Source organism: Elgaria multicarinata, chromosome 15 (genome assembly GCF_023053635.1).
Source record: "Elgaria multicarinata webbii isolate HBS135686 ecotype San Diego chromosome 15, rElgMul1.1.pri, whole genome shotgun sequence".
NCBI classification, from domain to species: Eukaryota; Metazoa; Chordata; class Lepidosauria; order Squamata; family Anguidae; genus Elgaria; species Elgaria multicarinata.
This window is the reverse complement of record NC_086185.1, coordinates 23,067,702-23,092,500: the sequence shown is the minus strand read 5'-3', so window position 1 is coordinate 23,092,500 and position 24,799 is coordinate 23,067,702. Positions and strand designations below refer to the sequence as shown.

Here is a 24,799-nt window from a genome sequence, read left to right as displayed (position 1 = left end):
AGCACCCAGACTTTGATGTTGTAATATTTATTTTTTTCAACTTATTCTGGTTACAAGAGATCTTGGGTTGTACCTATAAATTTAAGCTATGATGGATTAAACCCAGGCTCTTTCAGGTGCCTTTTGATCACTTACTCTGGCCTCATTCTTTCAAGGGATACTCTGTGGTCCACAGAGGAAGGGAAACAGACGAGATTGCTGCCACAGACAGGCAGGTGGGAAAAGGAAAACTTCCTTTGTGAACAGTTTCATGGAAGGAAGTATGTCCTTGCAATTTGTGGAAGGCAAAGCCCTGTGTCAGCGGGATGAATCATTCTAGCAAAATTTGGGGTCAAAACATCTCTCCCCGCTGCTCTGGCAGCCACATCTGGGGAGGGATTTGTGCTCTGGCAGCCACATCTGGGGAGGGATTCGTGCTCTGGCAGCCACATCTGGGGAGGGATTCATGCCTCTCACTGGGAGGGATTCATGCTCTGGCAGCCACATATGGAAGAGATTTATGCTCTGGCAGCCACATCTGGGGAGGGATTCATGCTCTGGCAGCCACATCTGGGGAGGGATTCATGTTCTGGCAGCCACATCTGGGAGGGATTTATGCTCTGGCAGCCACATCTGGGGAGGGATCTATGCCTCTCACTGGGAGGGATTCGTGCTCTGGCAGCCACATCTGGGGAGGGATTCATGTTCTGGCCACCACATCTGGGGAGGGATTCATGCTCTGGCAGCCACATTTGGGGAGGGATTCATGCTCTGGCATCCACATCTGGGGAAGGATTTATGCCTCTCACTGGGAGGGATTCATGCTCTGGCAGCCACATCTGGGAGGGATTTATGCTCTGGCAGCCACATCTGGGGAGAGATCTATGCCTCTCACTGGGAGGGATTCATGCTCTGGCAGCCACATCTGGGGAGGGATTCATGCCTCACACTGGGAGGGATTCGTGCTCTGGCAGCCACATCTGGGGAGGGATTCATGCTCTGGCAGCCACATCTGGGGAGGGATTCGTGCTCTGGCTGCCACATCTGGGGAGAGATTCATGCCTCTCACTGGGAGGAGGGTCAACATCTATTCCTGAGCAGAGGGTGACTCAGCTCCCCTGGACCTCCCTGCCCTGCCCCACCCAACCTCCTTGCCTTGGTGCCACATGGAGGCTGGTTCTGGTGGGCCTTCAACTGTTGGGAGAGAGACTTCCGCAGGCTCTTGTCTTTGATGCCCTGCAACAGTGACGGAGGCAGAAAGGGCTCCAGACCCCATTCCTTCCTGCGAGAGAGAAGGGAGCAAGACAGCCGATAAAGGGGGAGCAGACAGAACACCTCCCCGTCCTTCCGGCTGCATGAGACGGTCTCTGAGAAGGGATGGAGGGAAGATCTCAGAGGAGCTCAGCTGGAGGTGGCAGCAATGGCAGCACTCACTCAACATTTTTGAGGGACACTTTCTGGCTTGGCCGTGTGGCAGAGACGGTGATGTAAATGTGCAGGGCAGTCAGGCCTAGCAGCATCTCCGGCTTGGGCTCCATTCCGAATCGCTCTCGGATCACGTCATTGCGGCTCTGGTGGGGAAAGGGGAAGCTGCTCAGAACAGGACCCTCAAGAGCTGGTTGTGCCCAGGAGCCCGCCGCCCCCAATTCTGGGCTGTGTGGCTGTGGGAAGGCCTCCGCCCAAGCCCAGAGCTCTGCAGGCACCAGCTGAGCGCCTGTCTGATTTCTCAGACTGCCATCTGTTGCTGTCGAAATTGCCGCCAAACGCCATTCTGCTTGACATCTTCATTGCAAGCCCAAACTCCTCGGCAGTCGCGGGCTGAGGTGAACGGGGAGCACGGATCGAGCCCAGCTTTGCCAGCGCTGACATGCTGCTGCACCAGGCGAAGAAGTTCATGCTGATGGAGACCTGTGTACCGCTTCACTCCAGGGTATGGCCGAACCAATAAATTCCCCTCCCCTCCCATCCAAGGAAAGGTGAGTGGGAAATGGCTGCAGCCCAAGGACAGGAGTAACCCGAGAGGGGTGTCTTAGGCTGGACTGGCCAGTCATCCATCTTTGGGACCCCTGGCTCCCCTTACCTGGATGTACAGGTACTCAAAAGCTGCTGGATCCCGCCGCAACAGCTCCACAGGGTCTTTGGGAAAGAAGCTGACCCGGAACAGGCAGCGCATGCCCTGGTAATGCGTCCTTTGCACCACCTGGAGAGAAACAGGAGTAAGTGAGGCAAGGCTGGGCCAGGTGGATTTTGGAGCCATGTTCTCTAGGTTCATGTCAGATCAGAACAAGGATCCATCTTAACAGACATCACTCTGGAGGGGGGTGGCTGATGTGGGGGACATTGGGGAGCCAGTCAATTACAGCACCAGGCATTCAGACAGTGGGTCTTTTTAAAAAAGTCCGTTCCTTATTGCCATCCTTCCTCCAAAGGCCTGGCAGCTGCATGCATGGGATGGGTGTGCCTCTCCCATCCAGAGGCTCCTGTGAGGACGTGCTCTCTGCTCTTCATAGCTGACGCACCTGCTGATGGGCCTTTCTCAGCTCATTTGCTTTGCTCAGCTCTGCCTCCTCTTCCTGCCTCTCAAGGCCTTGAAGGCAGAACCGGCCCCTCCAAGCCCGGCTGTGCCTTGATTCTTGCAACTCGTCCATCAGAAGGTATCCAGTGCATGACAGGACTGTTCAGGCAGGCTACCTTTCCGACGCTTGCCCAAGCGTGCCCCGTGGAGGCCATCATGCATTGAATCCACTCCTGTTCCGCTGGATTGTCAAGGCAAAACTCAATGTGTGTTTTGGGGGATGGGGAACTAGCCATATAGCTCATGCCGTCCTAGAACCCTCACACGGATGCCCAGGCTACACCCCAAGGCCCCCTCATATTCCTTGCTCTGCCGTAGGGAGATTATTCGTAGTAAACAGCCCCCCCCCCCATCGCCCCATCGCTGACTCTTCCTGTGTCAGTAGCACTGCCTGAGCTAGACAGTCTGTGCCTGGCGGACTTTGCTGGCTTTGCTGTCAAATTCTTGGGCTGGTGTCCGGCTAGCTCTCGCCAGAGGAGCAAAGGGCCAAGAGTTGTGCCACCAAATGGCCTTCAGTTGCCGACCCTTCCGATTCGCCCAGCAGCTGAAGCCAGGGCTGGTGTTGTCAATCAAATCAGTCTTGAGCCTGTTTCACAGCCTTGTCGCTCTCTCTCTCTCTCTCTCTTTCAGCAAAGATGTTTGGGGGCACTGCATTTCTTTGAAGCGGCTCTCCCACACTAGAGGCCCTCAAGAGGCAGCTGGACAGCCATCTGTCAAGGATGCTTTAAGGTGGATCCCTGCACTGAGCGGGGGGTTGGACTCGATGGCCTTGTAGGCCCCTTCCAATCATTCTATGATTCTGTGACTCTCAAGCTAGAAAGCCGTTAAGTATGAAATCAGTCCCAGGCCAGCTTCAGGCCAGTTTAATCTGGTAGCCCTGCTGTATCCTTAGCTTTGCCTCAGGGAAAGAGAGAGTGAGAATGGCCATCAAGGCTTTGGCTTACATGGGCCAGGGGCTGCTTGTCTTGCAGGAGGAGGAACTTATGGCTCTGCTCAGGGCTGGAGTACTCCAAGACCAGGGAAAAGTGCTCAATGTGCCTGAGGGACAGCCGGTCCTGCAGCGTCATCATCACATCCTGGCAAGGGGGAAGAGAGAGAGAGAGAGAGATTGTGGGCTGGAGAGGCCCAGGGTGCCGGGACATCCCTTGTGACAGGGGGATCACAGCTGCCCTCTCATTCTTTCCCTGGGGGACTGAGGGGACAGGCACGCCCCTAGGAGTACACTCAACAGCCAGGGGGTGGAGGCAGCAGGGCTTGGGAAGAGGATTTCCCAGGGACAGTTGTTCAGACATGCAGGCTTAGGAAGCACACAGCACCTCTCCGAAGCTGGAGGGAGGAGGAGCAGACGGCAACGCTCCAGGGCCCTGGGAGAGCGAGCCGTTGCCTTCCTGGTGTTCCTCTTTTGTCCTAAGGACCTGTTGTTCACCCATGGGAGAAGGGCAGCACATGTGCCTTAATAAATGATGCGGGAAAGGAAACGGATCTCTCTGAAGGACCAGTCCAGTCCTGTTTAATTTAATGGTGGCCCAGCCGCTTGGCCAGGAAAAAAGCACCCAGGAAGTGGAAGCAGGTGCAAGCTTTGGGTCAAAAAACGGAGGGGAGGGGAGGGGAGGAAGCTCCATGATTGCCCCAGCTAGAACCTCCAGGGGGTTATAAGGGGCAGAGTCAGAACTTGCTGGTCAGGGCCAGGTATCCTGGCCAGCAGGAGGCCTGGCTAGAGACCCCTGCCTGCCTGCCTGCCTGCCTGCCTGCCTGCCTGCCTGCCTGCCTGCCTCCCTGTCCCAGCAGCCCCCTACCTTGACAGTGGTTCGGCCATCGAAGGTGAAAGACTTGATCTGCCCATTCTCGAGGAAAACCTTCAGCACGTTCGGAATGAGGAGCAGCGCTTCCTTTTTCAGCATGTCCTGGGAAACGAGCCGAGCAGGGACGGCCGCCCCACCGGTCCAGGGGCAGCGGAAGCACCAACATGGCCAAGAGGGGTGTGGTTTGGGGAAAGAGGGGAGGCAGGAGAGGCAAACCAGGGGGCACAGAAAGAGGAAAGAGAGAGGGCTGGTCAGTCGGCTTGTGCCCGAGGAAACCAGGCGCCTGGGGGAGGGCGCAGAGGGTTTCGGGTTCAAGGCTTCAGCAAACCCTGTGCTGGCGAGCGACGGGGTGGGTTTTTTTTTGCAAAGGAGGCACTTTATTGCACAGGCAGCCTTTCAATCAGATAATCGCTTGAACTGATTTTGTTTAAAAATAGGCCCCGCTAGAAGCGCCACATGAATCACTTTGGCTTGCGCTGCTTAATAAGATCTTTCTGCAATTCGGAACAAATAACGCTGTTGGGACGGATCGCCCTCGCAGGCTAACAGCCCCCGTTCCCTGTGAGAGCCGCTTGAGGTGAGAAGCACGTTGGGCAAAGCTTCTGCCCCCCTCACCTCAGCTGGCACCTTCTGGGCCCCAAAAAGCACAGCCTAGACTGGGTGGCGGATTAGAGGCAGGGAATGGCTTTTTGTTCCTCTGGATGAGCTCAGGAGGGAGACGGTTGCCCCCTCCCCCACCCCCCACTCCCGATGTGTGTATAGAAAGGAAGACGATGACAAGGCCTGGGAGGGGCTTGAGGGAGACTGGCAAAGCGAGAAACCAGAGCCCAAGGTAGGTGGCTGCTTTCGATGGCCACCCGCACCCCCTCTCAGCTGGGGGTTCTTACAAGAAGGGGGCGGAGCTCTTGCAGAGCAGATGCCTTCCAACGGGCCAAGGTGAGCATTTGGCTCAGCTGGATCTCTTCTGAACTGCCGCGGAGGGCAGGAAAGCAACTGGGGCTGTGCACCCCCTCCCCACTTACCTGGCTCCAAAGCTTTGGAATGGTCCGAATCGCTTCCGGACCGCTTTGGGCCGATCCAGACCTCCCCCGATCCGCTTCGGAACCGGACTTAGGAGGTCCGGATTGGCCAGCTCCGCTTCGCATCCGGGGATCCGTAACGGAGCGGAGCACACCCTAAAAGCCTTACACGGCTTGGGACCACAATACCTGACGGAATGCCTCTCCCGACGTGAATATACCCGGTCACTACGTTCAACATCTAAGGTCCACCTCTGGGTGCCTACTCCAAGAGAGGCTCGGAGTGTGGCAACGAGGGAAAGGGCCTTTTCAGTGGTGGCCCCCAGACTGTGGAATGATCTCCCTGATGATGCTCGCCTGGCACCAACACTACTATCTTTCCGGCGCCAGGTTAAGACTTTCCTCTTTGCCCGGGCATGTGGCGGCACATCCTAATTACCCACATGTTTAGTTTTGAATTGGTTTTTAATGCTCTATGTGTGTATGTACTGTGTTTCAGAGTTTTAAATTTTGTATTCTTGTTTTTATCTCAATTTTAGAATTTCTGTAAACCGCCCAGAGAGCCCTGGCTATGGGAGCGGTATATAAGTATAATAAATAAAATAAATAAATAAATAAATATAAATAAAAGCAACTGCCCCCACATCCCTGCAAATTAGGAGACTAATATAGAAGTGAAGCTAGAAGGGGAAACGTGAGGTCTTGCGTGCCTCCCCCATTCTTCCTGCCCATTGCCCAATCCTGTTACCCCATCCTGCTCTTCACTTACCCACAAGTCTCTCGCCTGTTGCTAAAAGGCCACAGTGTGCCAAGACGGCCAATAAAGGGAAGCCCTAAGCCATCGACACCACGTTCCTTGTGGACATCACATGTGGGGTTTCTGGGCCCTGGATTTGCACCTCTTGTCAATCAATCCCAAGTTTATTGTACTAGCCAAAGGCCACTCAGCAGTCTGAATCTCCATGGCAATAGTTCTCTCTGCCTAATCTTTTGTGCTGCCAGTGCAAACAAAGCCCCTTTATGTGTCACATAACTGTTGGTATCACTCAGAAGGAAAACAACTGTTTCTGCAAGGGCATTCTGATATCCATGCGTTAACAAGGGTTTCAGGAATCTCTGCTTCCATTGGAGGCTGGTTCCTGCTCCTCGTAAGAAGAATGCACCAGAGCATTCTGTTGCTACATCCCATGTCCCCCGCTGAGCCAATCAAGCCCTCTTCTTCCACAGTCCTTTGCGGACTAACTCTGTGTCTCACTAACAATTCGAAAGAGAGAGCAACCTCTTGTCATAAGAGCCTGAGCTGAAACATCCAAACCTTGATGTCTATGCCACCCAGGAACCCCCCTGCCTCTCTCTCTGGATGGAAACTACCCAGGCACTGGGAGCAAATCCATGAAGCAGGCAAGGGTCCGCCCAGGGCTGGTGCTGCCATAGAGGCAACTCTGGCGGTGGCCTAGAGCACTGAGCAAACGAGGGCGCCGAACAGCGCATCCGGAAGCTCCTCTCCTAGAGCGGCTTCCAGGTGCACTGTTCCAAAGCTGCCGCCCCTGCCGTCCCCCAACCCCAGCTTCCTGGCTTCGAAGCCAGCACCCGGCCGGAAGCCACTCCTGGCTTTGAAGCCAGGATGCTGGGGTTGGAGGAGGAGGCTTCAGAACGGCGTGCCGGCAAGCCACTTCCAGGCACGCTGCTTTGAAGCCTCCGCCCCGCCCCCCAACCCCAGCGTCCTAGCTTCAAAGCCAGGAGCGGGCACGGGGCGGAGGCTTCAGAACAGCGCACCAGGAAGCCACTTCTGGGGCACGCCACTTTGAAGCCTCTGCCCCACCCCTCAACCCCAGCGTCCTGGCTTCAAAGCTGGGAGCGGGTGCGCGCACGACGGGACGGGGTGGAGGCTTCAGAACGCACCTGCCTAGGGTGCAATATAGTCTGGCGCTGGCCCTGGGTCCGCCCCAGAACTCTCCATCCTTTCTGCCCCCAATTGTGGAGCCACCACAGAAGAATGTGAACCTGCAGTGAACACGGTTGCTCAGAGAGCTTTATCACACCAGTGTTATACTGTGCAATCACTGCGAATTGCGGGCAAAGGACTCCGAAGTTTTCCAGTTTATAGTCTGCTTTTATTGTGAAGTACTCCAAAGTTTTCCAGTTTATAATCTGCTTTGACTGTGAAGTACTCCCATGCATCCTGCTTTAATTGTGCTATAAAGGGAAAATAATCGAGGTATTTAGCTACTAGTTTTGGAGCGAATCATTTGTTGTTTTCCAAGCGGCCACTGGGGGCGCAGGAGCAGGATTTGATACCCTTAAGCTTCAAATTAAACAAATGCTTAGATCTGCGTAAGTTTTAAAGATAAAGACATCAAAATTGGCACAGTAATAGATATTAAGGAGAGCTTTAAGCATACCAAATTTGAAACGGATTGGGTCATCTGTTGATTTTTAATGATTTTTTACATTTCCCTCCTTAAGCCCTTTTCCTGGTATGCAAAGGATCTTATGAATGCTGCCTCCTGGGGTGTGATTTAGCTAGCAACAACAACAACAATGGTGAAAGCTTGGTGCTATAGGGGATAATTCAAGGGAAACAGGTACCTGGGATGAAGCTTAGAGACTTCCTCCACCCCTCCCCTGAACTTTGGAGAAATCAGGGGACGCACAGCCTTTCCAAAGAGGCTCCTAGGTGCAGCATGATTGCTTCTCACTCAGATTCCTCACAGTCCTTTCTGACCCATCTGCACCATCTAACAGCAGCCAAATCCACCAGAGCATTCTGTTGCTACATCCCATGTCCCCCGCTGAGCTAATCAAGCCCTCTTCTTCCACAGTCCTATGCGGACTAACTCTGTGTCTCACTAACAATTCAAAAGACCTTGTGATCTTCCCCCCTCCAATACACAAAGAGAGGGGGGGCTGTCTCCCTCCTGAGCTCACCAGGAGAAACAAAAAGCCATTCCCTGCCTCCGATTCCGCCACCCAGTCTCCAGCCTCCAGCCATTCTGAAAGGGCAGCCCTTCCTTCTGGAGGCCTGGCACAGAGAAGCTGTTGCAGGGCTGAGCAGGAGTGTGGAGAGGCCTTTGGGAACAGCAAGGAAGCCCCAGGGGAGGGAACTCACTGGATCGGTCTCGCCAATGGTGACCTGTTCTGAAAAGCGCACCTTCACAGGGTTGGACCGCAGCTTTGCCTTTTTAGCCGCACTGATGAAAGCAGACTTCGGGGACTGGAAAGAGAGCACAGAGTCAAGTCAAGAGCAACAGCTGAGCCGGGTCGAAAGCTTCAGGAGGGCCGAGGGGAGCATCCGAGGGGCTGGGGCTGGGGGCAGCATCTGGCAGGAGCATGTGCAGCCAGGGAGGAGGGAGGGAAGCCAGCTGGCCAGGCAAGGGAGTGGTGAGAGCTGCCTATGCCTCCCGCCAAAGCACAAAAGACCCCTGCCCCTTTGACCCCCAGGACAGAACAGCTGGAGGAGCCTCCATTATCACAGGGGCACCGCCTGTCCACACACGGAGCGGCTTCCTCCCATCCACACAGACCTCTTGAGGGAGAAGCCCAAGAGAGTAGAAGGGAGTAGAAGGGCAGGAGCCGCTGCTCAGGGCCCAACAGGCACTCTGTATGCGGAAGGTCGTGGGATCGAGAAGAGCCAGGGTGGCGCCACGGCTCGAGGGCTGGGTTGGAGCGTGGAAGTCCAGTTCAAACCCCAGTTGGCACAGGCCCCCAAGGGGGAAGCAGAAGCCCAGTCCTGCTGGGTCCTAGCACGACCACAACTCAGCCTCCTCCTCCTCCTCCTCCTCCTCCTCCTCCTCCCATCCCACCAAGGAAGGGAAACTCCCTCTCTCGCGTGAAGAACAAAACCAGAGTGGAAGGGAGTTGGGGGTGAAGCTGCAAGCAGGGTCCTGGCCTCTGCCCCTTCCTCGTTCCAAGCTCCACTACCCTCAGCCACAATTAGGGACACTTACCAAAAAAGCTCCTGATACCGAATGGCATAATTCTGCACAAAATGTTACAGAGTGGCTGCTCCCTCCCCCTAGAGTGGCATTGAGCCAAGAGGTGAGAGGGGGCAGCTGCTTCCTCCTCCAAGGCCCCTGCCCCTCCCATGCTGAGGGGGGTGGTCTGGGAGAGGTCTGATTTTGTTGCCCTCCAAGGCAAGCAGGGAAGAGGGGAGCCACTCTCTCTTCAACAGAATCTAGCAGCAACTCCTCCTCCTCCTCCTCCTCCTCCTCCTCCTCCTCCTCCTCTTCCAGGAGATGAAGCAGTGGAGAGGGAGCCAAGGGGATTCTCACGCCGATCCCTTTCACCAAGATCAAAAGGTTCAGTAAAGCAGAAATGACAGCCTGCCTTCGTTGCCGGTGGCGTGACCATTCAATCTGTTCCACCACTCTGGGCTCTGGAGCACCTTCCTTGCTCAGCTGGCTTCTGCCACAGCTGGGCAACAGCTCCATGACTGCATGGCATGGAATGCAGATGCTGCCAGCGGGAGGGGGGGCAGGCCAGCTCCTCCAAGGGAGACCTTCCTCCTGGACTCACCTGGCAGGGCTTGGCACAGTGTCCCCCCTTTTCCTGTGTGTGTGTGCTGTGCGTTCTGTACACCACTGTTTCAGGCTAAGGCCCAAACGCCATCCTCTGGACTCTGGTCAAGGCTGAGATTTCCTGCCAAGGGGCAGAAATCAAAGTACCTCCCCTGCCACCCTGCTGGTGGCCCCTGTAAAAGAAGGCTTTTATCCAGGGGTCCCCTGGACCACTTTATTTCTGCTCCAAGGGAGAAGGTCACACACACTCAGTAGGATTGAGTGGTGAGAGCCAAGAGGCAGGGAGAACTCCTCACAACCTCTGGAACACAGGGGTGGGGGGGCGGACTCAGAATACACATGCAATTGGAACAAGTTTTGGGAATGCTGCAATGTTGGTATTAACATTTAAAGCCCTAAACGGCTTGGGGACAGGTTATCTGAAGGAACGCCTCCTCCCATATGTACCTGCCTGGACCCTAAGGTCATCCTCAGGGGTCCTTCTCCACGAGCCCCTGCCAAAGGAAGTGAGGCAGGTGGCTACCAGGAGGAGGGCCTTCTCTGCTGTGGCACCCCGGCTGTGGAATGAGCTCCCGAAGGAGATTCGCTTGGCACCTACATTATATGCTTTTAGACGCCAGGTGAAGACCTTTTTATTCTCCCAGCATTTTAACAGTCTATAAATAAATTTTAACTTGGTGTTTTAAATTTGTGATTTTGCATTGCTGCTGTTTTTATCTGGTTGAGCTTTTATATTGTATTTTATATGATGGTTTTCTACTGTTGTTTTATACTTTGAATGATTTTAATTTTTGTGAACTGCCCAGAGAGCTCCGGCTATTGGGCGGTATAGAAATGTAATAAATAAATAAATAAATGTTTAATGGGCAGATCAATCAACTAAAGACTTAACTGCAGCACAGTGGGAGGGGGAACTTCCCCCTCCCCCACGTGCAATTAATTAGCAGAGCAGAAAACAAGCAACATCACCAGACTGTTGAAAGGTGGCCAGGGAGAATGGCCACCCCCCCTTGTCCTACGGAATGGAATGGGACCTCAGGGCTTTCTGGCCGGGGCGGAAGACAAGTCCATGTGCCTTCCAGCAGTGCTACACTTCCCCATGGGCTCTTAGCAGACACCGCCTGTGCCCCCGTCAGTGAGACAGGAGGCGCAATGCTCACTCTGGGATCCAGTCCATTTTTTAGCTTGCTCTAAAATGGGTAGCCGACCTGCAGACTTTGGCCTTGTTTCGAAAGCCCTCTAGAAGCAAAAGTGGGGGGGGAGAGAATGTGTGTGTGTGTGTGAGAGAGGGGTGGGTGGGGGAAATCAGGCTTAATCACCACTGACATCCGGACCACAACAGAATATCCTCAAGGGAATGTGTCCTTTGATAGCAAAAAGGTGTTTTGCCCCCGCTGTAAAAGTTTGGCTTCATTATTTCTATTTTTCCTTGGGTTTTTTTTGGAAGCTGCCTGCCTATTCCAGTCCTGGAGAAGGGAAAGCCTTCAGGGAACAAAGAAACACAAAGGCAATCAGGGGAGACGCAAGAAATGACAGCAGACGGGACAGGGTGATGAGCAGCGGCAACGAAAAGGTCTGAACCCTCAAACCTGGTGTGGCGCCTGACAGCCACAGAGAGTCCCACCCCACCCCCACCTGTCACCCACGAAGTCTCGGTTCTCACCTGATGGGTCTGTAGCACAGTCAGGATGACTGCTTCCTTGGCACCTCTGTGGAAGGAAGGAAAAAGGCCCATCGATGTGGCTCCGTAATGGCCAAAGGGACTTGGCAACATAGGAAACAGAGTCAGGCCCCCATGAGGTCCCCAAAGTTGTTTGTCGTGGGGGGGTGGGGGGGCACACAGCACTAACGGTCTCTGCTCAGCTTGGTTTCTATTCCCCTATTACTGTTGAAGACCAGCTTAGGGCCTTCTCTCTCTCTCTCTCTCTCTCTCTCTCTCTCTCTCTCTCTCTCAGGGTGGCCTTCCACCTCCCTTACCTTGCAAGGATGTTAGGTAGGGTGACCGTATGGAAACGAGGACAGGGCTCCTGCAACTTTAACAGTTGTACAGAAAAGGGAATTTCAGCAGATGCCTTTCGTATGCATGCAGCACCTGGTGAAAGTCCCATCACAACAGTTAACGTTTGCAGGAGCCCTGCCCTCTTTTCCATATGGTCTCCCAGAGTCCCTCGGAGCTTCACCCTCGGCGCACGGCTTCGCATGAGTGTAGCGCTACACTTTCTGCAGCACCGGAAGGGATCTGGGGCAGTAAAGGTGCAAACCTAGCCAGAGCCCGGGCTGTGTGCGTGACGCAATCCTCTCCCTTTTCCCTCCCCTTCTTCCTTACCTCACAAGTTCTATGAATCTCTCTCTGGGGGCGTCACTCACATCTTCATCGTTAATAGCCAAAATCTGGTCCCCTGCCAAAAGTTTATCCTCAGAAGGTCCACCTGTCGAAGAAAGGGCAGCTGTTGCCCAGGGTTGGGGTGGGAGGGTGGGATGGGGGTGGGGGCTCTTGATTTGTGCCTCATGTGTCTGTCAGTGAGCCGGTCCCACCTCCCCTGCGCATGCCGTTTGGCTGCCTTCCCAGTAAGCGTTGGTGCTTCCTGCCTCTTCCTACCCACCGCTTTGCTTCTGCTCTCTCTGGTCCCTGCGTGGGGGTCCCAGCCCTGACATCAGCAATATCCCCAGGAGAAGACACCTATAGATGCCTTCCCACCCACCCCAGTCCAGTCTTGCAGAGATACCGGGCTGCCTCTACCTGCCCAGCGCATCCCCCGGCCTACCTGGTGTCACAGAGCGAACCACTACAGGCCTCTCGCTGCCAGCTACAAAGCCAAATCCGTAGACGGGGTCACGCTGGATCTTCACCTGTCGGAGGGCATCTGAAGGCAGCTGGCCACATTCCATATCATCCCAAAACCCCACCTGCATCACATGTCTGGGCAAGCCATGGAGACAGAAAACAGAGCTGGGTCAGGTTAGGGAGCAAGGGCCCTGCTGCGCTGATCTTCTTCCGGCCTTCCCAGAATCAAATTCATTCCCTTCTTGGAGCTGGGGAGCAGATCATAGAATCATAGAATAGCAGAGTTGGAAGGGGCCTACAAGGCCATCGAGTCCAACCCCCTGCTCAGTGCAGGAATCCACCATAAAGCATCCCTGACAGATGGTTGTCCAGCTGGCTCTGCCACACTAGAGGCATTCAAGAGGCAGCTGGACAACCATCTGTCAGGGATGCTTTAGGGTGGATTCCTGCATTGAGCAGGGGGTTGGACTCAGTGGCCTTATAGGCCCCTTCTATAATTCTATGAAAAGCAAGCCCTGCTCAAAGTCACTGCAGGATCAAAGACTCAGGCTGTTGCTCCGCTGATGATAGGAGTGGGTTAATATGGGATGTGAGTGCCCAAGTGATGTCAGCCACAGGCTCCAACAAGGGCCAGAGCCCGGAAGGAAGGGTGGGCCAGCACTACAAGGGAAGAGATCCAAAGGGGAACAGTCTCCATAGCCTGAAGCTGCAGTTTGATTTATCCTCCGAGGTACTTCAGGCTGGGGGGAGAAGGGTTAAACCCCGCTATGTTTTGGGTCCACTTTGTGCAGCCAAGTGAAACCCCCTCCTGCCAAAAGGCGTTGTACATTCCCACTCCAAAGAGCTTTCCTGAGGAGTAATTCCCACTGATTACAGAGGATGTGACTTCCCAGGAATATGCCCAACTAGGGGGAAAAGTCCCTTGAACTCCACAGGGCTTCCTTTTGAGTGACACACGGAGGATCCGGCTGCCAGCACCCCTTGGCCTGAGGAGAGGGGCCCGTTTCAAGCAGGAAGATTTCCTCTTCCTCTGCAGAGCAGATCATCCCGGAGGGAGATGCTGAATTTTTAGGCTTTGCCTTGCAGGTGCCGCACAATCCATCTGCGCTCTGCTTGCCTCGCGCACCTCCAGAGCGATTTAATGTTCTGCCGTTAGATCATCGCTGACAAGTTGGCTGACGGTGTCCTGCCCAAATTAACCCTTGACTCTCTCAGCAGACTGGGGGGCAGCGAGGCGGGGGGGGGGCAGGGCAGAGCAGTGGCCACACATTATATCTCAGCCTGCCTCTAGCCAGAGCTGCTCACCACCATCGGGACTCCGGGAGCCTCTCTGCTAGCCCCTGGGGGCGCTGGTCCTGGCTCGGGGCAGGCTGAATTGCTGCAAACAAACGGGCACTCTTGCATTGCTAGGCCTGTTCCACTCATTCATCCCCCTACACCCCCCACCTTTAGATAAGGATCTCATCCAGGCCCAAAGTAAAATTTTGTGTGCAAACTGGTGTTGCCAGTTTCTTTTTCTGCCAGAACTCTGGTGACTTTAATAGGTACATGGCGAACACCCTCAGGGCCGGTGCTACCATAGAGGCCACTCAGGCAGCCGCCTAGAGCGCCAAGCTAAGAGGGGCGCCAGGCGCAGTGCAGCACTCAAGCGCGTTGGCTGTGAGCTGGGCCAGCCCGAGGATTCAGCTGGGCCTGGACGGGTGAGATGGCGCCCCGCACCCACCCAGCCGAAGCAAAACCAGGGACGCTGAGGTGGGGGTGCGGCGGCTCCACATTTGGGCTTCTGGAATGCGCCTGGAAGAGAGAGAGCATGTATGGGTGAATGGAGTAAATGGGGTCTTTGAGTGAATGCATGTGTTCATGTGTGCGTGTGTGTGTTTGGAGTGAGTGATGCTGAGTGTGTGTGTGCACGCGCGTGTGAGTTGGGGTGATTTGGAAGTGATATTCCTATTAAATAATGCATTTTAGACCCATAGACATTCCTTTCCAATTTGTTTGCTATTATTGGCATGACGTATTTCTTGCACTTCAAAATAAATTTAGCAGTTTCAAGTTTTGTGCTTCGTATTTTTTCCAGGAAACATATGTTCTTAAAAATCAAAGTTGGCATTTTTGGGGTGTGTGTGTGTGAAAGTAGCACACCTTGCTTAGGGCGCAAAATAGTCTGGCACCGGCCCTGAACACCCTCATTTTGGATGCATTCTGATCTTTCCGTGCAATCGGCAGCAATGGCTGTTAAGGGAAATTGAAGACCCCCAACACGAACTCCTTTTGTCTGATGTAGAAAAGTACAAAAGCACCCATTTCCTTCCCGTTACCCACTCCCTTTCTGCTCACTAATAAAGAGTCATCAAAAGCCTCTTTGCCAGTCGTTCAAGGTTGCCCTGAACTCTGCACCTACCGCCAGGCTCTTAATCAGTAATGGTCAAATGTTGAAGTTTCCTATAATGCAGCTGCTGAGCCTTGAATCCTGGAACCAAGTTTCCATATCACCCAGACACAAAGGCGCATCTGTGCGCCCTTGGAGGGGGTGGGACTTAACAAGAACAAAAAGTTACATGTACGGGATGTAGTTGTCACACTATTAATATCGTTTAACTGTAGAATAGTTTCGTTTATGGAAAATGTATACGTTTATAATCAATAAGGGATGGGAGGAGGGAGGAGTCGTGAGCTCATTAGGAGAGATATGGAATGTTATAAAAGGGTGTTGTTTGTGGATGATGGGTAGAGAATCCTGCCTTCGGTTCGCTGAGGGTGAGTGTTTCTCTCCTACACGTGTAGTTTGAATAAAGTTTTTGCATTTGGACACGCCTGGCTCTCGTTGCCTCCCTCTGCTTAGGGAAGAAATTCCCTAACATGGCTTCTTCAGGACCTGACCCAGCTCCAGCCGTACAGGATTCCAGCACCATGTAAGAGGTAGAGGGGGAAGCGAAACTGTCGGGAGAAAGGCCCTCTCCCTGCTACTCCTCCTTAGGGTCTCCCTTTTTATTAATGTAGAGTAGCCTTCTCCAACCTGCTGCCTTCTTGATGTGTTGGACTATAACTCCCAGAATCCCCCAGCCAGCATAGCTGGCTGGGGGATTCTGGGAGTTGTAGTCCAACACATCAAGAAGGTGCCAGGTTGGGGAAGGCTGAAACAGGCAGATGTTCACCCCAGGACAGCTTCCAAAGAATAACAGGAACTCAAAAGCAACAACAGCCAGCTAATGCAGAGGTTGATGGCAGGGCAAAGTCACCTGGGAGAAGGAGGGTCACCTGGGCAGCTTCTATGCAATTTGCCTAGGGGAGAATGCCCAGCTATTAAAGGCGTCAACCTTTAAAATACCAGCATGTGAACCGCCCAGAGAGCTTCGGCTATGGGGCGGTATACAAATGCCATAAATAAATAAATAAAATAAAATTTTATTTTTTAACAAAAGGAAAGTTCAGAAAGTGGGAGTGGGACTGGGGGACAGGGAGGAGGGATCTTCTTCCTCAGGGCATCACAACAGAACTTGTCGCCGCCACCACGTCGTAGCATCACTCCGGGCCAGGGAGGAAGGTGCCACCTTTTTCTAGGCCAAGCCTCAAACTCATTGTTGTGGCTCTGCCTTTGCGTCCAGAGAGCCACGTTAGGTGGAGGGGAGATCATGCTGCGTGAGATGGACTGATGATGTATAAGGCAACAGACATCCCTCCTGCCGGTTTCTCTGCCACAAGACGACTGGCCGCGGGTGGTTTCCCTTGACCCCGTGTTCTGGAGCGGTGCACATTTCCTTCTAACTCTTTGTCTCAGAGCTTACGAAGTCTGCTTCATTTTCATGCTAGCCTACAGTGCCTATCTGGGGGAGAAAAATATCACATGCTTTTCTTCCCTGTCTCCTTCTTGCCTGTCTCAAGAAGCTGCCACAGGAGATAAGCCAGGCATTTGGGCCTTTCCCTGGGCAGGGTCACCTGCGCTGCCCACCCCCTGCCAGCTGCTTGTGCAGGAAAGCTGGGCTGGACTCCCCCAATCCTGCAAGCAGACGCGGATTGGCAAAACCTCCTTTGCCTCTCCCTCCTGGGGATGGAACACCAGACGTAAACCATGCAAATGACACAGGTTAATTTATTGTGCCTGGCTCGCATAATTAGTGCATCTCATTAGCGCCCTATGCAAATCAAATGTCTCTGTAGCTGGGGAACAGGGCTGGACAGACATGGCAAACGTCAGCCTCGATTTCCTCCTCTTCCTGGAGTCTTTGGGTCTTTCCAGTCAAAAGGCCTTGGGCAGTTTTGACCTCTTTTCCTCCATTACAGGTTTTTTTTTAAAATTATTATTTGGATGGTAAGAAAAAAGACAAGAGAAGTGGCAGGAAAACATGGCAGGGCTACAAGTGGAAGATGACACCGTCTGGATCTCCTATAAAATTCCATGAATGAGGCAGTGCGATCGCATGATAAAAGCTTCATCTGGCAGCACCCTTGGTTATTACATTAACTGTGCTCAAAGAATATCGGAGTCCAGACCCACCAGAGAACAAACCAGCAGGAGAGGCACCCAAGAGGTTCCAATCCACATCACAGGACTGGTGAGAGGCCCAACAAAAGCATTTTGGCATCTCCCCATAGAAATGTCTAACCGGTAGCATTGAAGGAAAGGGGGCAGGCTGGCTCATTTTACATCCCTAGATCTGGCAAGAAGCGAAGTACAAACTCTACTATTTTGCTTTGGCAGTACCACTGAGGTTTGCACAGTTGTGGTCTGATACAAGCCATTCTCCTGTACCTGCTGGGTCTTGGGATGCCTCCCCTCCTCTCCCTTGGTAAAGCCACCACCTCACCGGGAGGAGCCATGGTGGAAAGCATTCCATAGAATCATAGAATCATAGAATAGCAGAGTTGGAAGGTGCCTACAAGGCCATCGAGTCCAACCCCCTGCTCAATGCAGGAATCCACCCTAAAGCATCCCTGACAGATGGTTGTCCAGCTGCCTCTTGAAGGCCTCTAGTGTGGGAGAGCCCACAACCTCACCAGGCAACTGATTCCATTGTCGCACTGCTCTAACAGTCAGGAAGTTTTTCCTGATGTCCAGCTGGAATCTGGCTTCCTTTAACTTGAGCCCGTTATTCCGTGTCCTGCACTCTGGGAGGATCGAGAAGAGATCCTGGCCCTCCTCTGTGTGACAACCTTTTAAGTATTTGAAGAGTGCTCTCATGTCTCCCCTCAATCTTCTCTTCTCCAGGCTAAACACGCCCAGTTCTTTCAGTCTCTCTTCATAGGGCTTTGTTTCCAGACCCCTGATCATCCTGGTTGCCCTCCACTGAACGCGCTCCAGCTTGTCTGCGTCCTTCTTGAATTGTGGAGCCCAGAACTGGACGCAATTCTCTAGATGAGGCCTAACCAGGGCCGAATAGAGGGGAACCAGTACCTCACGTGATGCAAACGTGTGCAAACACCCTTGGCCCTGCCATGTGAGTGTAGCCAAGATTCCCTTCCCAGTGGGGGTGGGTGGGGGGTGTCCTGGACGTCCACAGGGACATGCATACGAAGCTGCCTTGCACTGGGCTGGAGCACTGCTCCTGCTAGTACAGGGCTATATCTACACTCTCCCTCTAGGGTCTTCCTCCAGGTCTGCCCGGAGATACCTGTTAGAGACTAAACTTGGGCCCTTCTGCACGCAAAGCAGGAGCACTAGCCCTGAGCCACGGCCCTTGCTCAAAGTCTGCCGTGCCCCCCTGACAGCAACGTCACTTCATGCAAACAGCCAGAGAGCCTGCAGTCACCCAAGAAGTTGATTTGTTTGCAGTGTCCCAAGCTCTGATGTGCAGAGTCCTTCCTCTTCAGAGGCTACTGGGTATCTATTTATACATGTGGGTTGAGGTAGATTGAAGGACAAGCCACATTGGCAAGGGGAGAATGGATGAGAATGGCAATTCAATCACGTGCCTGGAGCACAGAGGTGGGGGGGGGAACAAGCACCACGAAGGCTCCAAGAGGCAGCGAATGCACCAGCAGCTGCTCTGGCCAAAACAAACAAAAGAGCCTGCTTTTTACTGTGCTTTTATTAGCGATGGTAACACACCTGAGAATTTTGAAATGTTTGAAGTACCCAAACACATAAAAATAGAAAGCCGCCCTGGGTAGATCCCCTTGTTCCTAAATCCACCTTCCTAACCTGGCTGGGGCCCTGCGGTTGTGTCAGACGGCAACTCGGCCAGCCGCAGGCAGCGTGGCCAAGGGCTGTGCCGACTGGAAAGGATGGCTGCTTCTGCTGCTGCTGCGGAAGAAAGGTGGGCTGGGATGGGGAAATCAAGGCCAGCTGACCAGTGGCAGGAGAAAAAAGCCTTCAAATACTCTTCAAATACTTAAAAGGTTGTCACACAGAGGAGGGCCAGGATCTCTTCTCGATCCTCCCAGAGTGCAGGACACGGAATAACGGCCTGAAATTACAGGAAGACAGTTTCCGGCTGGACATCAGGAAAAAGTCCTGAGTGTTAGAGCAGTACGACAATGGAACCAGTTACCTAGGGAGGTTGTGGGCTCTCCCACATTAGAGGCCTTCAAGAGGCATTCAAGAGGACAACCATCTGTCAGGGATGCTTTAGGATGGATTCCTGCATGGAGCAGGGGGTTGGACTCGATGGCCTTGTAGGCCCCTTCCAACTCTGCTATTCTATGATTCGTTGATTCTACTTTGATAGATGTTGCTTCCTACCATTAACTTTGCAGGGACAGCCAGATAAGCACAGCAAAGAACACGGATGAGCTGAAACCAATGCGTTCGTTTGCGTTTAAAAATAACAACACCCCTCTTGTGCCCCAGTGGGTAGCCCATTCATCATCTCTGGTGTGCCCTGAAATGAGCACCAACCGTCCCACAGCCAGCCAGGACTTGGAATGCGTCATCCACTCCAAGGTCTGAGGCTGTCCTTTCCTCCCTACTGGTTTCCCTGACCTTATTTGTGACTTGGACGTAGGAGGAGGAGGGTTTGGATAACATTTGCAGGGAGGGTGGCCCCAATTGAGGAGAGTGATGGGGGCTGCCTGTCAATGTGCTCCCACCCTCCTCCTTCGATGGCTTGGTCATTGACAGGCCTTGCGAGAGAGAGGCAGGGGGGCCACCCAACCCCCAAAATGTTGTTTTTTAAGCAAATGTCTCCATCAGCTTCCTTTGTCCCTGTACAGCGCACATCTGCCTGGAGATGGCATCCTGGGAGGCAGGGTTTCCATGGGCCACCTATGAAACCACTGTTGGGGTGGGGGCTATTTCTTTCAGGCCAAGTGGGTCACAACAGTCCAAGGGCCATTGATGGGCCTGTGCCTGAGCTGCAGACCTGCCCCATGGCTCCTCTTCAACGCTGCTGATGTGGGTGTCCAGGCACTGGTAAGGAAGGCACAGCCACACTCTGGAATGGAAAAAGAAGCAGTGCTGCACCCTCCACTGCGGCTCTCTGTGTGTGCTGGTGGCACGAGACCTTAGGCACCTTGTCGCTGCCCTGGGTGCTTTCTTTGGAAAAGGAAAGGAACCTCTCTGCAAGCACTTGAGTCATTGCTGACTCCTAGAGGGAGGCCTGCTTTCGCTGACGTTTTCTTGGCAGACTTTGTAGCGGGGTGGTTTGCTGTTGCCTTCCCCAGTCGCGGTTCCCTTTCCTCCAGCTAACTGGGTACTCATTTTACCGACCTCGGGAGGATGGAAGGCTGAGTCGACCTGAGCCGGCTGCCTGAGAACCAGCTTCCGCTGGGATCGAACTCAGGCCGTGGGGAGAGTTTTGGCTGCAGTAACTGCCGCTTCCCACTCTGTGCCACACGAGGCTTTCTTTGGGGGTGATTTAAAAGTCACTAAATGTGGGGAATGGCTCCCACCAGCCCCAAAGTGCTCTGCCAAGTCAGGTTCTAAATGGCACCCGACTAGAAGGCAGTAATGTTCAGGTGTAGGAGGAGTCAAAGTGAGCGTCCCCCAACCTGGCCAGTTTGCAAGCGGCAAGCACCCAGATGGGTGGCACCACAGCTGTACAAGGAGACCAGCGCCATTCCAGCTGGGCTCTGACATGCACCTACCCTGTAATGCCTTCACCACCCACAGTAGCCCAGGACAGACATGTGCTGCATTAGTCTTGTTCCTCCCAGAACCTTCTGGGTGGGTGGGTGAGTGGGATGGCTGCATCTCTTGGTGGTTGGAGAGCCTCACCATCACGCCCACGCCTCAGCGCCAGCACTGGCTGTGAGCCACGCCTGCTGTGCCACAGCATCACACTCATGTCAATGCCCCCTTTAAGTTCCAGCAGTGGCGGGCGACAGCCCAGCAACGGCCACAGGCCTGGAACCCAGCCCAGGCCTGGCCGTCTTGCCAAGGCGTTTGTTCTGCATGGCAGGCAGCTGCTCCTCACCCTCTGCTGGTGCCGTTGGCCAACTTGCCAGCTGCGAGCACCCTCTGCTGTGGTGTGAAGGCCTGTCCAGCAAGGATTCCCTTCTCTGTAGCAAACCCTCCGCTCTAGCCTGCAGCTTCTCTGCCCCTGGGTCAGCCTCTGCCATACCAGAGGGGACAGGGGAAGCAATAGCACTGCAGCTGTTTGCAAATGCACATACTACGACTGACCAGGTCTGGCCTGCAATCAGGCTAGGTAGCCAATCACAGACAGCGTGCACGCTGCTACTGACAGAGACATCAGCACGCTATGGTCCTCCACAGGTGCACAGGCTGGGCTCCAGGTTCCTTGGATGAGGACATGCTGGGTGCAAGGACACCAGCACACCTCCAACTGCCACCTGCTTGAATCCCTCTCGCCCCAGGAGGAAAGGGGTGTCGAGTTGATTGGCATGCGTTTGCATTTTCTCCAGCCCAGTCTTTCCCCATAAACGCAAGCCCCTTCCTACCTCCGGGCCCTCTGCGTTGCTTCTTGGATTCAGCTGTGATTGTGGTTTGCTTAAAGCTTTGGTTCACTCTGCTCCATGCTGCACAGAAGCCTTGCGCTGATCTTGGGGATCAGAGGGAAATTATTCCAAGATCCCAGTCTGCCTAAAAGGCTTAATACTCCTCTCAAGCCTAATTGCACCTGCTGATGGGGTGACTCAGAGCTAAAGTGGAGGCACAGGAAGCAAAACCTGCCAGAGAGACACAACGGTGTGTGGGGATCCCACAAAAATCCTCCCCTTAGATGGAGGCTCCCGAGCTGGGCCCACAAGTGCCTTAGACAGACATCTGGAACCTGAGGCTGCCCCTGCAATCTCAGAAGCCTCTGGAAGGGTCCAAGCTCAGCACTTCCCCACCCTCCTGCAGGACTGTCAAGACGCTAAGACTGGGTTCAGACAACACGATAACCAACGGTGGTTTAAATAGTCAATGGTTGGTTATTTAACTCAACATGGGTTATCATGTTGTGTGGAGGGAGTTTTTTTTTTTAAACCAATGCTGTACAAAATGACCAACACAAGTAATCAATGCTGTACAGAGTTGGCTGTTTGAACCACCGTTGGTTATCATGTTGTGTGGAGGGCACCGTGGGTTATTTCATCAGCCAAAGTTGCAAGGCGAGAGCGGTCCAAGCGGTGGCTGCTGCTCAAGTTCAGCCAGCGGGATAGATTTTTGGCAGCAATGGCTGATGGGATACTAGTGGAAGGACTGAGAGGGGTGTTGAGTGAGTCAACTCAGTGTGGACTAATAGTCAACCCAATGCTAACCCTACTCCACACTATAGGTGATTATTATCATGTTGTGCGGGGAATGCTCCCTAGATAAACAACTGTCGAGTTAATTATTAGCCCACTGTTGACTCCCACACTAGAGGCCTTCAAGAGGCAGCTGGACAACCATCTGTCAGGGATGCTTTAGGATGGATTCCTGTATTGAGCAGGGGGTTGGACTCGAGGGCCTTGCAGGCCCCTTCCAACTCTGCTATTCTATGATTCTATGATTCTATGACTATTGTGTTGTCCAAACGCAGCTATAGTGAAGAGAGATCATCCCTGAATCAACAACCTGCAAGGATGGAAGCATCTCGAAAATCTTTGAGATTGACCCCAATGTTAAACCAGGGTCCAAAGCCCAGAATGTCCAACAGAGATAATCCTAGAGAATGGACCATGTCTGACGATGACAATGAAAACAGTTTTGTGGGTGCTGTATGGAAAAGCTAGGGGAAAAAATAAGCACAAAAACAACGCTGTACATGTCTGCCTTAAACACCGCAAGCATCTCAATGCTGTTTGGGACTTCCAAACAGCATCAATGCAGGCATGAGAGTCATTTTGGGATCTCATTATCCAGATTTATTTCCACTGCACAAGAGCCAAACATAGCCCCAGAGATTATCAGCACTTGCAAGACCACAAACCAGGAGATGTGGTAGCTCATTGAACCGGATCTTCTTCCTTGCAAGACGCAGGAAGGTGGTTTCCTTTGCTTTGGGGGAATCTGGGATGCCAGCACATGCAAGAGCTGGGCTGTAGACACTGACTGATTGATTGATTGATTGATTACACTTATAGACCACCCAATAATAATCAGAAATCACAGCAAAGAGAATGCTTCTTCCTCCCTGACCCTCCCAGAACAACACTGTTGCAAGGAAAAGCCACGAAAAAATATTTCATCTCCTCCCCATTATTTTGTTCTGTTTTTGTTTTCTCTGTTAAATGCTTTTGCTGCAGGATTAAGTAGCTGACAAATCCGTTTGTTCAATCCCAGATTCTGTCTCTTTCTAATAAATCTGATTGCAATCGCCGGGGATGAAGGATGCTCCGGTGTGTCCACCTCTCTGCTTGTGCAGCTTGCAGTGTGACAACCCAAACATCACAGCTGGGATCTGGGAGCAGGGAGGGCTCCAAGGCAGCGGCCACTCTCCTCTTTCCTCATAGGAAAAGCTGCTGGAGATCTGGACCCCACCCCAAATAAAAGCACGGCTGCAGCCTACTGGAGCTACTTTGGGGAGCAAGATACTCACTGTCTGTGCCCAGCGGCTGGTGGGAGCGGTGACCTCCGGCCCTGTCCCCTCCTCTCCTTTTGCCCGGCATGGGCGATGGCGGCGTCTGTGCAGAGAGAGGGAGGGAGGGAGGCTGTGAGCACTCAAGCCTTCGAAATTCAGCACCGGCTGTGATCGGAATCTTAAAGAAGCTGACTGGCTCAGCCCCAGATCCATGACAGGGAGTGAGCCAGGGAAACACGTGCTCTCGTTTGCTCGCATCAGGCAGCTGCCTGCTCGCCAGGAGAGCTGGTCAGCTCACTGCGGTCCCACCATATCCAACCGTGCTCCCAGGCTAGCCCACTCCGTGAGAAAGGGGGGCTCTCCCATCTCCCCCCCACTCTAATCCCAGGGATTCTCTTTGGAAGAGGAGCCTCAAGGGAGCAGCTCTTGCTCCAAGAGGAAAAATCCATTGCAACTTCCAAGTAGACAGGGGCTGTGCCCGGGGGGGGGGGATGAATGGGAGGGGGCGGTAGCCAGCTTTGTCCAGAATAGGAAATCCATTGCCACGTTTGTTAGAATTCATTTCAGGTTTATTTTGAGCTTCCCCTTAAATCACAGCCTGCATTGTTTTTGCCCACTCATGTACCCATTGTACAGATGAGGAACTGAGGCTGAGAGAGAAAGGTCTGTCCAAGGGCACACAAGGAGACAGTGCTGGCAGAAGAGAGGCCAGATTCCAGATCACTCAGAGTCAAGCGAACTCTCCCACCACACAGCCTGTCTCTGCTCTTTTGCACATGCCAGTTTTTTTCGAGTGTATGGAGCGTAGCCTATGCAGAACCCTTCAGAGATGGTCTGTGAAAACTAGTTGGCACAGTCCTGGGCTCCATCTGGGAGTGGCAGAGAAGGTCCTTGCCCTGGCTCATGAAAGGCCAACAGGGCCAACACCTGAGCAGGTACAGTCCCTTTGGGCCTGGCCTTGTGTGGAAGGGAGGGGGTTGGTCACGGGGCTGGGAAAACTAAGCTAGAGAAGGCCAGTGAAAAGCAGACACATTGGGACAAAAGAGGAAAATACTACCAGGATTATCCCTGGGGCTTGCTTGGGTTGCTAAGGCACCACAAGGGAGGGAGGGGGGGCAGAAGGAGAAGGGGAGAGGGGGGAGGCATCCTCTTTGCAAGTCCAAAAGGAAGAGTGAGTGGAGCATCAGGAAGATTTACTAGACTTAATGCTGTCAACCTGTACACCTATTGAGAAAC

The 24,799-nt window shown here is 53.3% G+C and overlaps 1 protein-coding gene across 1 annotated transcript in view; it reads right to left on the bottom strand.

The window, feature by feature from the left end:
* FRMPD3 (FERM and PDZ domain containing 3) overlaps window positions 1-23,650 on the bottom strand; it is a 49,217-nt gene extending 25,567 nt beyond the window's left edge. The window contains exons 1-10 of the mRNA XM_063141811.1: window positions 23,582-23,650; window positions 12,658-12,812; window positions 12,219-12,321; window positions 11,556-11,601; window positions 8,485-8,589; window positions 4,351-4,458; window positions 3,499-3,630; window positions 2,060-2,179; window positions 1,414-1,550; window positions 1,135-1,261 (exon numbers count right to left, since the gene is read on the bottom strand). Coding sequence (XP_062997881.1) covers window positions 1,135-1,261; window positions 1,414-1,550; window positions 2,060-2,179; window positions 3,499-3,630; window positions 4,351-4,458; window positions 8,485-8,589; window positions 11,556-11,601; window positions 12,219-12,321; window positions 12,658-12,805 — 1,026 coding nt within the window. The 5' untranslated portion in view covers window positions 12,806-12,812; window positions 23,582-23,650. The remainder of the gene's footprint in view (window positions 1-1,134; window positions 1,262-1,413; window positions 1,551-2,059; window positions 2,180-3,498; window positions 3,631-4,350; window positions 4,459-8,484; window positions 8,590-11,555; window positions 11,602-12,218; window positions 12,322-12,657; window positions 12,813-23,581) is intronic.
* Between the last annotated feature and the right edge of the window lie 1,149 nt (window positions 23,651-24,799).